Consider the following 14,941-nt stretch of genomic DNA (forward strand, 5'->3'; position numbering starts at 1 on the left):
TGGCATTTGTGGGTCCCAAGTCTGTTCAACAAAGTCAAAGAGGTCGATTACAAAATAGTTCTTAGCCATTACAACACTAAACATTTTCTCAGGAAATTTAAAGAGCTTTGAGGACTAGTTGTCCTTTCTGCTGTATCAATTTAAAAACGTACTTTACTATTGTAAACATTTGGTTTAATTTGTAAACGTCTCATATCTGAATTTGCTATATTCATTAATTTTTTTAAATAATATTTTTGGTTACGCAAGTATCATAAGATAGGTATGGTAGATGCAATGTATACTCATGCAATGTATACTCAATCCATCTATCCATCTATCCCTCAGGGCAAATACTTTTGACACAAGTATGCACATTTAAAACTAACCTTTAAATATTTTTTAACAGTATGGGCTCCAATATAAAGATACCTAATACAGAAAAAGTAAAAGGCATGATAACACTAACAGCTTTATGTAATTTACATGTCTGTACTATTCATTTTATTTTCCCATGCGTTATTGAGGGTGACCGTAAGAAGTGGTTGAAAGCTTGAGTTAGCATTTCCAAAGAACGCTCAATATTTTTGTTCTCATGGTTGCTTAAGTGAAATGCATCAGTTGTGTAACAAAATATTTAATTATTGTTAAACAAACAAAACAATCAAATCAATGAGCACAAGTTAGATCACTGACCATCTCTTTATTCCTATGAACACGTATAGTAATTTCTATACAAATGACCAAAAACTAAGGCGACGATGACAACCAAAAATGGTATCGTAACATCAGTCTTCAGTTGGCTGTTAAAACAAAAAAGTTAACTTGATCCACATTATTTTTTAATAAAACAAAAAAGGAAAAAGTGTATAGGATATAACAAAAGGCATAAATAAAATTACTGCTAGATTCAACTCTTCATTTTATGAATGCAACATCGGGGATCTTGCCATCGGCCTGGAAAGAGGAAGAGGAAAGTTATTTCAGGGAGTAAAATTGACCACACCATTATGGAAATAGAGATGAACTATGAACCATCATGTTACCTTTAACTGAGTGAAAATTTGTCCAGCTCTGTTGAAATCCCACTCATTGTCTTGCAGACACCTTCAAAAGAGAGTAAGTGTTTAGATATCTTAAGTCAATAAATGATATCATGCAAACACTACATGCACAAAAACAAAACTTACTTTTGGGACCATTCCAGGTTCATGCCAGACTTCTGCGAGAAGGCTGTGAGCATCTCCTGCTGCGGTGCAGTGAGGGTGGGGACGGGGCTGGAAGATGGAGTCGGGGCAGGAGCAACAAAGGCTCGGCGGATCTCCTCTGTAGTTGCCATCCGGATGAAAATCTGGTCGTTCACGATGCACAAACTGTGGCACAGGAGGAACCCAGTTGAAAGATAATAAGATATCTCATGGTGGTGAAGAGGTAGATTAAGGACTTAAGCCAAGGCACATGTATTTGTATAGTACCTATCAAACACAGAGGCAATTTCAAAGTGTCAAGTTTTATAATAGAGTTAAATTTTCAATCATTTTGACACAAATTAAGTGCTCACATTATCCCAACCACAACACTAGATGGCAGCATTATTCCTAAAAGAAGCCAACTTTAAATGTTTTACTGTGAAATTATCTAAATGCAAAACAAACTCCAGTATTTGGATCAATACTTGTGATAAGATAGTTTATTTTATTCTCCCTTCACTAAAAGAGAGCAAATAGTATGTTACATGCTTTAGTTTTGCAGGTAATTTTAACAAACGGCTATCATTATTTTGCCACGTTAAAACCCCCACAGGTAAATAACTGTTCTGATATTGAAAAGCTATGAATTGTGCATTTAAGATGTATACCACATAACCCTAGTGTTCAGTTCTTAGCAGGTTCATTTTCTAGAAGATCCACAACTGTTATGATACTGTGCTAATTTAGCACTATTGACCTCTCCTCAGGGAAAATGTGAAGGACAACAGGAGGATGATACAAACCATTGGAAGCTTACTAAACTTACCCAGAATTCCCTGCTGGGACTGTGACGAAAACTCGAGAGAAAGCCATAGTGGACTCTCGGGATTTACCATCAACAGCAACTGAAAAACAAACATCACACACATTAACCACACAATCAGCACCACTCATCGCTGCAGCAGTGAGGAACAACACATAAAATCATGAAGAACTCACCTTCTTTAAAGACTCCGCTCACTGTGAATGATAGTAGTGTGTTCTGTAAACGACAAACATTTTTGCAGAATTAATAAAGAGAAATGACAAGGTGTCAACTGAGGCTGACTGAACAAACATGATCTCACCGTGAAGGTGTTTACGTCGACATTAAAGGAAGCGATGTCGTGCTGAGTTTTGGGCAACTCGTTGAGGAAAGCCACCACGTTCAGCCGTGTGTGCTTCAGAAGTCGAAACCGAACCGCTTTAAATAAGACAAGATTCAGAGAGGGGAACATCAGGAGGAATCTCGAAATCACAAAAACATTCAGTCTCAACAATTCAGACGCTGTCGGGGGAAAAGTATTTTCTCCGGGCCAGAAGAGAAGTCTGAACCTCCTCCTCGAACACTTTAAATCTAATAAGCGATTGAAGTTCTGGTATAGTTTAGTCTTAAGGTTATAACAGATTCAAAATAAATTCACTGGAGAAGAACAAAGTTAAATACAATGGAGTTTATTCTTACATGAAAATAAGAACTCGCCCGAGGTCACAGGGGGCCCTTTTCTTCATGGCTACAAACTCAGCGCTTCTCAACCTTCTGAGCTTACAATACACTATTCTGTCATATCTTCACCTCCACATGTAGATATACATGTGTAGATGTTTATAAACCAGATTGTGTATTGAATATCATACATCATTGACATTTTACACACTATTATCATATGTTCGATACAGAGTTCTTGCTAGATGAATATTTACTACAACAATGATATGTCAACAACTCAATGGGTAAACTTACTGGAGTCTTTGATCCGCTTCAGGTTTCGTGTGTCCTTGTGATACTCCCCCAGACTGCTCCTAAAACCAGAAGAGAGGGACAGATGGAATAAATGTGAAAACAGCAGAGACTATGTGGAGTTGTCAAGAGTGGGATCAGGGATCAGGGAGCTAATGATGGTTGGAACAACACAACATTTATTTTAAACAAACAACTAAAATCAAATTCCAACTATGGAAAACATTTAAAACTTTACATTTACACATTCATAGGTTATTAAACAAGTGTGCGTCTTTGTGTGTGCTTTTACCTGGAGGGGTTCTGGGTGGTGTAAGGTGTTGTGAGGGATAACGATGCTCCATCATGGTAGGCATCCAGGAGTGGCTGCCTGTCGCCGGCGTCGTATATACTGTAGTACCTGCAACACGATCACGTCACTTGACTTAATTCTTTTGTTTCTTCCTGTGATTCTTTCTTGCCCACAAACCATTTTATGGAACTGAAGTTGTATTAAAAAGCAGTACTGGCGAATCAGCCACGTCACCAATGCGCTAACCGTGGGAAAACCGGCACTTACAAAGATTTGTCTACATAAAAAAAAGGTAGAAACTTACTGTTGCAGGAACCGAAGGATGATGACCTTGATTTCATCAGAGCCAAAACAGCTGCCCTGAATAGTCAAATGGAAAAACAACATTTGTCTGTGAATAAAGAGGATAATAATGGTCCTTAGACCTGAAAGAGGATAATAATGGTCCTTAGACCTGAAAGAGGATAATGCAGCTTGAACTACTGAAATGTATTACTAATAAAATCACAACGTGCTACATGCTCCAGAAGACATCATCGATATGTCCTGTCAAGTAAACATACACAAGTAATCACGAGATAAACAAGTAACCTTGCAGGCGGGGATAGTGGTGGGTGTTTCCACATCAAATCCAATGGGTGGGGGGAGGTCATGACCATCCTTAAAAAGAAACCACATATGAAGGAAGATACATGAGAAACCTTTCCTAATCATCATCACCACAAGGTACCGTAACCAAAAATGTCCAGACTCTCAAAGCCTTTATCATCACATCTAATTTGTTACTATAAATGAAATTGCAAAAATAAATAATTTTTACAGTATTCCTTTATACCCACAACAATCAATGTACATTTACATTTCCCAACTATGGGAAATCTATAAATCACCTGAATCAGACAGATCCCGACGCATCTCATCGTGTTAAAAATGTAGTTGCTGGATCATGATTTAAGCAATCTTCACAATACCACTAAATAGGCGGGAGGATGATTGAAAAGGGGCGAAGTTGTTGGTTAGTTGTTGACTTACGAGTTTGAGAATCCGAGGAAACCTCTGCCGCACAGCACTGGTACAGAACAAGAACAAAAAAAAAAAAAAAACCAAGAGCAGGTTATCATCAAACTACACCACCCACAAATAAATCATGCTCATTACTGTAGATGGCATGATCAGTCACACCTGCTGACCAGTTTAATGTCACTTTGTGCCTTTCAATTTATGCCATTAAGCTGACAGTGAAAAACATTCGAGAGAAAACAGTCATGTATAGATACAATAGAAAATAGAGTGTAAATAAAACCAGTTCCACAAAGGATTTTATCTTTTTAAACCAAGTAAATCCGCAAATGGACTATGATTTGCGCCCTTCTCCTTCCTTCAGTTTCATGCTGTGCCCTATGACAATTATCCCACCCCAAAGTGTACTTACCAGTTGGTATACTCACCCTCTCCCCCAGTATGGAGATATACACAGATCTGACATGGGGAAGCAATACAAGTACACTTTTCTAGGAGCGCACACAAACAAGCCGAGACACACAAATTGCGCTGGAACCAGCAAACACCCATTTTGAATTAGTGAAATAAAGATGTAATGCACTGCTGGGAGAGAGGTGGTTACCACCAGTCTGGTCTTCCCCTCCCCCAAACCTTGGCCAAGATGCTGGGGAGAAGACGAGTCTGCAGCACTAAAAAAGCAAACAAAAACTGGGTCTGGGGGAATAAATATAAATTAACAATCACACAAACACTGGCACAAGTAGTCTAACATTAATGGTAATCGCTATCCATCGTGTGAGTGAGTCTGCGCCCATGATTATCAGCAAGGATAGATCCTGAGAACAGAGCGGAACAAAAAAAGGCAGCTGGCATCAGAGTGAGCTGGACGCAGCAGTCCCACCACTCATCCCATTGCCTTCCCCTGCTGCACACACAAAGCATCTATCAGTTAAAGTCTGAAGAGATGGGTCCTCATGCACCGGCAGGGACAAGACTTCATGTGGCAAGCTTTTCATTTTCAAGCTTAATTTGGACACCTCTGGTTACAGAGGGACTCTGAGATCATTAAGCATTTGGACTAGAGTGATAATTCTCTGCTCTCTCTTTATATTTGAGCTTTTTTGTACTGGTCAGAGCCATCAGAAGCTGGAAGAGGAAGTGTTTTCACGTTTTTCCCCCCCAGGTAAAACAGGACTTCAATTTCCAGTTCAGAACACATTTCCCTCAGAAATTAGTGAGGGGCATTTGCCAAACTCTCCACTTCATTCAGTGAAGGGCAGAGGCCTGTTTCAGGCCAAAGAGGACGAACTTAGTGGAAGAGGCAGACTGCTTTCTCTCTTTGGCTCATCGTTGGTCATTGATAATGACACGTATCCCCCTCCACCTCAGCCCAACAGCTTTTTCTGTCGAGCCCCATCTTCTTAATTTCTTCTTTTTGCGTTTTCAGTGAGTCAGAGCTCACAAGGGCTGAGGCCGAGTAATCGTGACTGTGCCTGCCTTAGGTTGTCCCGGGGTTTTGAGGTGGGATCTTACCCGTCATGAGCTATCCAGCCTTCCATACTCGCCTGATACAGTGGGCCGTGTGGGCAAGGGTGCTACGAGGGGTGGGGGAAATCATTGGCTGTAGCTTTTCTTGGTTTCATCCAAACTTTTGTCAAGAAGACTGTGGATTGCCCTCTCTCCAATAAACAATCTACACAGTACTGCTCAAGAGATTGTTGTGGAATCTTTTTCTTTCTTTTAGCAGTTCACAGTAAATGATTTTAAAAAGGGTTGTCAAGCTGAAGGTCTTTTTTAATTTTCTTTGAGTGCTTCCATCTCAGAATTATACATTATAAGCAGTGCAATGGTGTTTCACAGCAGTTTATGGGATAACTAACCAGGATGTCAGCAGGGGAGTGCTGGGTACAGCATCACTGAGAACCAGAAAATAGACCAAAGCTTTAAAGTTCGTCACACAGAGAAGCTGGCAGAGAGAAGATGGCTGTTCAAACTGTGGAGTTTAAGCAAGCTGAAAAAGAAAATAATGTGGAAGTGCATTGTGGTTAAGAGGTCTTCTCAGCAACTTTTGGAAGCAAGAAATGTTTAGTTTGCTGTGTGAAAAGTAAACACTAATCATCAAGATGGAAGAAATGTGTAAAACAAACCCAAAAGTAGAATCATTTGAACGGATTACAAATGAATGTGTGCCTGCGTTTCTTTTCTTCATACATGTACAGAAATAAAGTGACTTAATGTTAAATGTCTGCAGGTTCGGCTTGGTCCAAACTTTCCTCCTTGACTGCTAAGGGACTGGTTTCAGTTATTATACAGGCACCTTACACACGCAGACAAAGGCTTGCACACTCGTCATACAGGAAAGACTCCGGGGCACCCCTACTTGCACACCAAGTCAAACTACTGTGTTCCCATCAAAATATCTTCTGCCCTCACCCCTCAAAAATCGCTGACTGACCTGATGTATGAGGCCTGATCCTTGAAGACGTCGCACAGAGGGTTCCTGTTCAGCCACAGCTCCACCAGCTTCAAGCCTTTCACCTTGTCCAGCTCCCGGTCTGTCTTCAGCTGGACGAGCACACGGGAACAGAACAAGTTGGTGTGAGGAGAGTATTTAAAAATAAAAAAGGTTCAGGTTCAAGGCCATGTTATTATTCTCTCGCTCAACTGAGCAGCCAGTTTCACCTCATTGTGGGAAAGGTTTAGGGTCTTCAGATTAGGCGCCTTGGTAACCAAATCAGTCAGTTCATCCAGTTTGTGAATACGGTTGTTACTCAGGTTCAGGCCAGTCAGCTAAAAAGAGTCAGAGAGACGTGTGTAACCATTCAGTTTGACCCATCACTCTATTAGAAAGCAGCTACGATGTGCACTTTTATTATAACAGCAAATAGTTTGTCACTTATTTTCCTTATTTTAATAAACAATATTAAAAACATCTGCAGTATTAATTTTACCTCTGGAATGTTTTCTTCAATGATCTTTACGACAGCTTCCATGTTTGTCTTCCTATTCAAGATTACTTCAATGTTCTGGGACGCCAGGTCTGTCGCATAAAATGAGCAATTAAAATACTAAACAAATATTTGAAAATCATTTTCAGTGACAGTAAAGCCGGGCTGCATCTATTGCATTTTCAATGTAAAACAACATTGTATTGACCATTTACTGAGAACACAGAAAGACTATTATACATTTTATTATAGACATTATAAAAACATCTTGTGTACTTTAATAGTTTAGCAGAAATGTCTGAACAGTAAAGAACAGATATTTACTTGTAACAACTAGTCTCGCATGGATTGTGAGGTTGAATCAGTGTTCAATATCATGCAATACATACACACATTTGTGTGTTAAAGGGGTGATAAAAGGGAGAGTATAACAATTACCTGGATCTGTTCGGATGTTGTTCAAGTCAAGTGCTTGCTGGGAGCCATCGAAACGTTTTGCCATGCATTGCTGTAAAAGATAAAGATCAGCAAATATAAAAGGCTTTATCTGAACAGCAACGATGTGTCAACGGTAATAGTTTCCAATTCATCTTGATTAGGTTAGATGGCAGAGCAAAAAGGGAATCTACTTTAAAATAAAATCATAAAATGGGAGTTGTCCAACGAACAATGAATTCCTAAAACACCACAAAGTCTTTTCCTTCGGAAATATAGCACTCCAACTCTCTCCAATGTTCAAAACCCCTTCCATCATATTAAGTGCAAATCTGACCAAACCTTGTTTACTTAAAACGAGACACTACAGGTAAAAACATAGTTTAACAGTATTTTAACCGAATGTGTGGCGTTTGAGTCACCAGTAAGTTCAAATAAAACAGCACTAAGATAACAGTGATACAAAAGTCAAACAAAGTCACTAAACTGAGCACACTTTACTTTTACAGTTTCACTTCCATAACATGTCTTCTTCAATACACATTAAGATGTTTATTTTACTACACTTTGGCTTTTTGCATTTGTACATTTCCTCTTTAGTCACAAATAGTTAAAGTATTTTGACCAATGCGCCACACTCATCAGAGGGGCAGTTTTCACCACATGGTTTGTGAGATTATAACAGTCATTTAAAAATGTCCCCGTCTCAGCGCCTTAAGATAGTTTGTTTCTTCCTCTAGCTCACCTTCAGGTGCTCCAAGTGTTCTGGCTTCAAGTCAGACAGGAGGAAGGATGGTGGAGCGCTGGGGTTGACGTGCACTTCCACCTTGAATACAAAACAATCACTTGGCATTAGGGAGATAAGTAAATAGAAATGTATTGTACACATGAGTTTTAGATTTATTTATTTATTATACATCTATCTATCTATCTATCTATCTATCTATATATATATATATATATATATATATAGAGAGAGAGAGATAGATAGATAGATAGAGACACATATGAAGACACCATGTTCATTAAGGAAACAGAGTGTGAGAAATCCATCATTACCACAACATACCTTATAACCATCCGTGTCTGTGATCTTGTGAGAACATTTTTGCAAAGCATTGGCCGCAGAAGAATCATCCACATAAAAATGGACCCTGTTATGGTCAACATGGTACTGCACAGACGAAGGGAGAAGGAGCCATAATTAAAATTCATACATACAAAGATGCTGTCACCTTCCTTAAACTCTTAGCTTCATTAGCTTATGATGGGAAAGGAGTTATCCCTTTTTACCAGCAGGAAAGAATTATTATTAGTTTTTTTATATAAAGCACCAATAACTGTCACTGTTCATCAGAACTCAAAGCACATGTATGCATTTATATAATTAGTAATCATAAGACAGCGCTGAACCTCACCTGTACAGGTGTGTGGGGAACTGAACAGATGTTCTGAAGAGCCGTCAATAACCATTTTTTGTCGTATTTTCTTCCATGTGGTATCTGTCAAACAGACGAAGGCAAAATAAGATCTCCTTAAACAGGTTACGAGTCAGAAGCATGGATGTCCTGTGTCACGTTATAATACGCACCGTTACTTTGAACCAGCCTGACCGGCTTTTCCCTCCTCCATTGCCGCCTCCACCTCGGTCTCCTCCTCTAAAGCTGCCTCCTCCTCTACCACCTCCTCCCCCCCCTCTGCCTTGTCGCCTGTCTCTGTCGAAGCGTCCATCTCCTTTCCGATAAGGTCTTCCATATGGGTTGCTAAAGAAAAAAACAAGGCCATAATTTGAAACGGTCGTCCTTTAGCCAGTATCCACCGTAGAAAGAAAACAAACAGGTCTGTTTACATTCAATGTTTCTCACCTATCCTTAAGGCGTAACACTTATTTAGAATCGACTTCATACCTCATAAAAAAAAAAATCAAAGAAAAGCCATCCTTCTCTGTTTTCCTCATCTTTTATGACTGTTTTGCTACCTTTCATCATCCTTTTACGCCACTAGCTGTTACTTCCTCTAAAACCAATATGAATGTGCAACACATGTTGCCAGCACCAGATACAAACAATAATGGGAACTTCTCATCTAAACATTACTTTATAGCTCTAGTGGTGGAAAGCTCCACGGTGCACCTTTATTACATTTACACACAATGGAAGCTGATTTTAATTTGTAGCCGCTTAGAATTGACAGGCCTTTTCTGTCAAATTATATATTTCCATAATTAGCAATCGGCAGGGGTCCCTGAACAATGTAACAGGATTTTAACCGAATGTGTGGCGTTTGAGTCACCAGTAAGTTCAAATAAAACAGCACTAAGATAACAGTGATACAAAAGTCAAACAAAGTTACTAAACTGAGCACACTTTACTTTTACAGTTTCACTTTTTTCGGGTAGAGGACTTTCAGTCGTTTAGATATTCTGAAAGTATCCCGGGGTGCCATGTGTGAAAATTGTCAGTTCTAATTTCTATTCTTGTGACTATATCTGTCACTATAGCACTATATGTGGTTGAAAGAAATCTGCATGAAAGAATTTACGTTTTGCTGTCTGTGTGTCACTTCATTTAAAACTTATTGTTCTTTAAAGTTTATTTGGCTTACACTCTTAGCACAATTCTAAAGTCCCCTCCTTATAAAGTGAGGTGCTCCTTTTGAAGCTTATCAATGAGTCACAGTCTAACAAACATGTGTGGACAATGTTTAACTACAACACACTGGCTTAGTTAGTCAGCCACGCTTACAATCTGTGCTGAGAGCTGTCCTGAGAGCTGTCACTCATAGTCACATCTACATCAGTATCGTCAAGCCTAGGCCGTGACCCAGGACCTCCGAAGCCTCCAGACTGGCTTCCCCGTTGGCGGTCTCTGCGGGATCGGTCATAGGACCGACCCTTGTGAGAGCCTCTGCCCTTACGGTTGCGAAACTGTGGTGCGGTTCTATCGTCATGTTCTGAGAAAGTGAACAGAGTTCAAAAGTTGGTTAGTTTTGACTTAAATATCACACCACAAACGCACACTATCAAATAAAATAAATGTTTAACCAAAAACTAAAGTTAGAAAATACCATTCTGTGAACATAGAAATCACATAATTAGAGTTAAATATACCAAATAATGCCCTATGATGAGACCTAGGAACTGATTGAATATAGCCACAATGTCTCATATTGCTTAACCATATAAATGTGTAAAGCAAAACCTACACATCTTAAATTACTACTGTGTGAGAAATATCTTCCCTTATTGACTTATGCAATAACTGTAATCAATGTATTCTGTTTAAAGACTATAACCCATTCTCTGTTATTGGAATAACAGTTTCGTGATAATGAAGTACTGGACTTATAGAAAGGTACTTATGTCTATAAAGTAATTAGATATCCAGGGGGAACCTAAGATGTAATTTTACCTCCATATACCATGCAATCAGTGTTCCTGACCTCTCTCCTCACCATTAAGTCCCCTCGGTCTGAAGAAAAACGGTACAAAAGATGTGAGGTTCATGCTGAAGTGAACAGGTCTTACCGTTGTTGTAGTAGTGTCCGCCGTCCGCCATATTTCTGAAATTGTGTAAGATACAAAATACACAGCCCTTCGTGGAAAAACAGTATTAGCAGGGCTTCGTTTCCCTCTTTCACAAACCACAAACACTACGCTGTTGATGAAGTCAGTTCAGAGGAGACAAAGACAAGCACGGCGTGTTTGAAGAGAGTGCGAACTAGCTGGTGGCTAGGCTAGCTAGCTTCTCCGACAGCCTGTGCGTTGACGGGAAGACAACGGAAATACAACTGTATCTCTTCCGGGGCAAGAAAATAGCGCGGAGACTAGAAACAAACAAAACTATTTGAATCCGTGGTCTTAAAATATAATATAATATAATATAATATAATATAATATAATATAATATTATATTATATTATATTATATTAATATATATATATATATATATATATATATATATATATATATATATATATAGCAAATTCCATATCCATAGCAAAGACAAATTGCTCCCATTGTATGACGTAATATTTTTAAAATTTGTCTCTTAAACTTGGACATGTGCATTTAATGCATCTAAACTTAGAAATACATTTTGAATAGTTACGGAAAAATAAGTTGCTGGTGTCTAGAATATTATTATTTTTATTTTGTAGTCTAATCCATTTCCACAAATTAAAGATGCTCCTTTGAATGATCTGTTTTTATGTTGTCAACTGCTGTCCTGAGACATTACCATATGCCACGGGCTTTCGTGGTGTCCTTGAGTCAAGGTTTAGGCTATCTTTGATCTAAGAATACACCATTTGATTTATCTGACAAACTTAACCATAAAGGGAAATATGGTTAGCCACTCACTGATGCAGGCACAATTTGGGCTGTACAGCAATGGCGCAGTGTTCCCCTAATGAAGCTCTATTTATTTTTAAATATTTAAAATTTAAAACATATTATCCCCATCAGACTTATCCCTGGTGATAGGTATATTTTAACACCGACACATACTCGACTTTACCCCCAGGAAAACCTGTCTAAACTGAGGCTTTACGACTGTGAACGTAATCAACCAAACTTACCGTCAGTCATCACACGTGCCACCACAGCCAGGTTGGGGTAGCTTTTCTCGGACAAAGTCACACGATCCATCCGGGAAAACTCTTAAGTCTTAGCCTTTAGGAAAACTGTCACAATTTACACTTTCGTGTTAAAAGGAAAGCATTAAAAAAAAGGAAAAGTTCCGCATGCTCGGTACCCTGTGTAAACTTACTTCACCCCGGTCAGGTGAGCTCACATTTAGGGTTAGCTGTTAGCTTAGCACGGCATCCGGCTGGACTCACAGACACGACCCGACACTTCTCACAGACAGACAGACATGTGAGGTTGCCTTGGATACAGCATCCCGGTACACCTCTGCTTTCTTTTCTTTTTAACTCTTACTTTCTGTCTGTTTTTTTTTTTCCGTGATGTTATGGGACCCAATTGTCTCTGCCCAATGTCTGCAGTCCCTGGGGGTGTCCGTCAGACTGTCCCGCTCACTTTTCTCTCGCACGAACAACAGGACGCCAGCTGGTGGACAGTTTGGACCTGACTGGATCACGATCATGTGGGAATTCCGGTTTTTTGTAGTGAACCGGATCATTTGATTTCGGCTCCCCAACGGGATTTTAGTACCATTTATGGCTTTCATAATTTAGACAAATGTTTTGCACATGCATAATTCAAATTGTTCGTTTTAATTATACTAAACCTAATAACTTCCAGAATACCATCATTTTTCATTATGTTTGGTATAAAACCTGATTCTATAATATATCTAATATTCGGTCATATTGATTGTTTAAAAAGTGAGATATGTCACCCATGTATAGCTATACTTGTGTTATTTACATTGTACAGTGTTATTTTTATTAGTACTTCAATTTGTTTGACTTTATTTATAAATATTACATATTATTGCACATATATTAAAAACATAATATTGTATACACTACTATCAACCTATGTTGAAATACTTTTTGCTGTAAAAGGGGATTTGAGAAATAACTAAATAAAGAATGTTATTTTGTTTTAAAGTTGAATATCCCTTAATATCCTAGTTGTATGAAAAAAAACGCATCCTTCCACTCCCTGACGCCTATCAGGTCGTGGTCACTCAGTCAGATCATTGTATTAGATTGGCCATTCTGAGTTGACCGGATACACATGCTCCTGGCTTCTAGCCACCTGGCCTCCTAAATCTCACCCTGAGGCCTCCCACCAGGTCTGGGCTTTGTGCCACTATTGTGGGCTCAGTATCTCTACATCATGTCTGTCCGCGCATACATTCCAGAGGGTCTCTCACTTCGTCTTCACTCGGCCTCATATATATGATACCGTTATAGGTACCGCATAAAGTCATACAACATAATTTTCAATTTGTGGGTGAAAACCTACATCGTGTGTATTAAGCATGTTACATGTCGCTGTATTTGGTTACTACTTTGTTACTGTTGTTGAGTTTTCCCCCCACCCATATTGATTACACATGATTATAAGTGTTTTGCCCTTCTGTCAATCATTATAGCTTAAGCATATCCAGTTGGGGATTGTTTTTTTTTACTCTCCTACATTCTGTTTGTAGTTAACATGCCTGTAACCTATTGGTGATTTAATATCAAATGATAGGGGTGGATGGTTCTGAGTATTAGTGTGTGTAGAGCTGCAAAGATCACTTGACTAATTGATAAGTCAATCAACAGAGAAATAATCACCAACTTAGACTCGGTTAATCGTTTAAGTAATTGTTCATGCTAAAATAGCAGAACATTCTGTTTTCAAATAATAAACTCTAGTCTCTGTATTCCGCCAAATAAAAGTTGCTTATTTTGTCTGGAGGTGTGAATAAGATTTGCAACAATGAAGCATTTTACAAGTTTCTTGTTTTGTTTAAACACACAGCTGTCTGATATAGTCAGTATCAAGCAAACAAAACATTTGCATATATTGTGTTCTTAATCAAGTTCACCATCCTCGTGATTTGTATATAAGAAGAATGAGCAGATAGAGACATTCATTGTTCATTTCACTTAGCTTGGACCGTCTAATATGTGAAGGTGTTTTGTAATATTATTTAACTGTATACAGTCTATCAGAGGAAAAGAAACATTTCAGCTGCATTATATATAGGCTAAATATTTCAAATAAATATAGTTATTCTTTTTACGATGAATTCAGGAACATGCGAGGACGTGCGAGTTTGTGTGTATGATTTTTCCTTTTCTGCTGTAAACAAATAAACTTGGGCTGTGTTGCAACACAGATGAGATCTCTGAGCTTTTGCAGACCAACACAATGAATTTTTGTTTTTGGTCATTTATGAATGATAAAAGAAGCAAAGAAAATAAAGAAGAAAAAGTATTCGTTACAAAACAGTGTTACAGTAGGTACATGCCAGATGTACAATTGCAAGACAACCACATCTAATTTCTATGGATTTCAGCTGAATTATGCTCCGTCATTCCTCTGCCTCAGCCTGTGAAGACAGATTCTCCAAAAACAAATCCTCCTCTGTTGTCTCTTTCAGACAGTGGATGAAATAAGGCAACAGTTCAAAGTGTAACAGCGGTTGTTTTGTCAGTGTCCCCCTCAACTCTCAGTTAACTTCATGCAACACTCTTTTCCTCTCTGCAGCTGTCCTCCTGGTGACGGGAGGCCACACTGATGGCCTGGCTCAGGGAAGCGATGATGGACGCCAGGCCGATAAGGTAGCCGTCCTCTCTGCTCCCCTCGGACCACGGGATGTTGTGTCGGAGCTCGCTCGTGTCAGTCATCGGG

The 14,941-nt window shown here is 39.0% G+C and overlaps 1 protein-coding gene across 3 annotated transcripts; it reads right to left on the reverse strand.

The window, feature by feature from the left end:
* Positions 1 to 600: 600 nt before the first annotated feature.
* On the reverse strand, positions 601 to 12,686 carry nxf1a (nuclear RNA export factor 1a). Of its 3 annotated transcripts, XM_029441351.1 has the most exons (23): positions 12,396 to 12,686; positions 12,205 to 12,309; positions 11,037 to 11,096; positions 10,371 to 10,578; positions 9,218 to 9,389; positions 9,045 to 9,128; positions 8,696 to 8,800; positions 8,372 to 8,452; positions 7,630 to 7,699; positions 7,195 to 7,283; positions 6,926 to 7,033; positions 6,699 to 6,808; positions 4,274 to 4,310; positions 3,833 to 3,901; positions 3,546 to 3,601; positions 3,242 to 3,349; positions 2,953 to 3,011; positions 2,297 to 2,412; positions 2,169 to 2,211; positions 1,996 to 2,074; positions 1,170 to 1,352; positions 1,026 to 1,086; positions 601 to 936 (listed from the first exon to the last, which is right to left on the reverse strand). In XM_029441351.1, exons 2-23 carry the CDS (start codon positions 12,272 to 12,274, stop codon positions 898 to 900), a joined length of 2,007 nt encoding a protein of 668 aa, XP_029297211.1. In that variant the 5' UTR covers positions 12,275 to 12,309; positions 12,396 to 12,686; the 3' UTR covers positions 601 to 897. The 3 variants fall into 3 exon arrangements, with proteins under 3 accessions (XP_029297211.1, XP_029297213.1, XP_029297212.1); XM_029441353.1 differs by lacking the exons at positions 11,037 to 11,096; positions 12,396 to 12,686 and adding an exon at positions 11,153 to 11,187 and having other exon boundaries at positions 12,205 to 12,315; XM_029441352.1 differs by lacking the exons at positions 11,037 to 11,096; positions 12,205 to 12,309; positions 12,396 to 12,686 and adding an exon at positions 11,153 to 11,406.
* Positions 12,687 to 14,941: the final 2,255 nt, after the last annotated feature.

The sequence above is a fragment of the Cottoperca gobio genome, chromosome 10 (assembly GCF_900634415.1).
Source record: "Cottoperca gobio chromosome 10, fCotGob3.1, whole genome shotgun sequence".
Classification (NCBI taxonomy): Eukaryota; Metazoa; Chordata; class Actinopteri; order Perciformes; family Bovichtidae; genus Cottoperca; species Cottoperca gobio.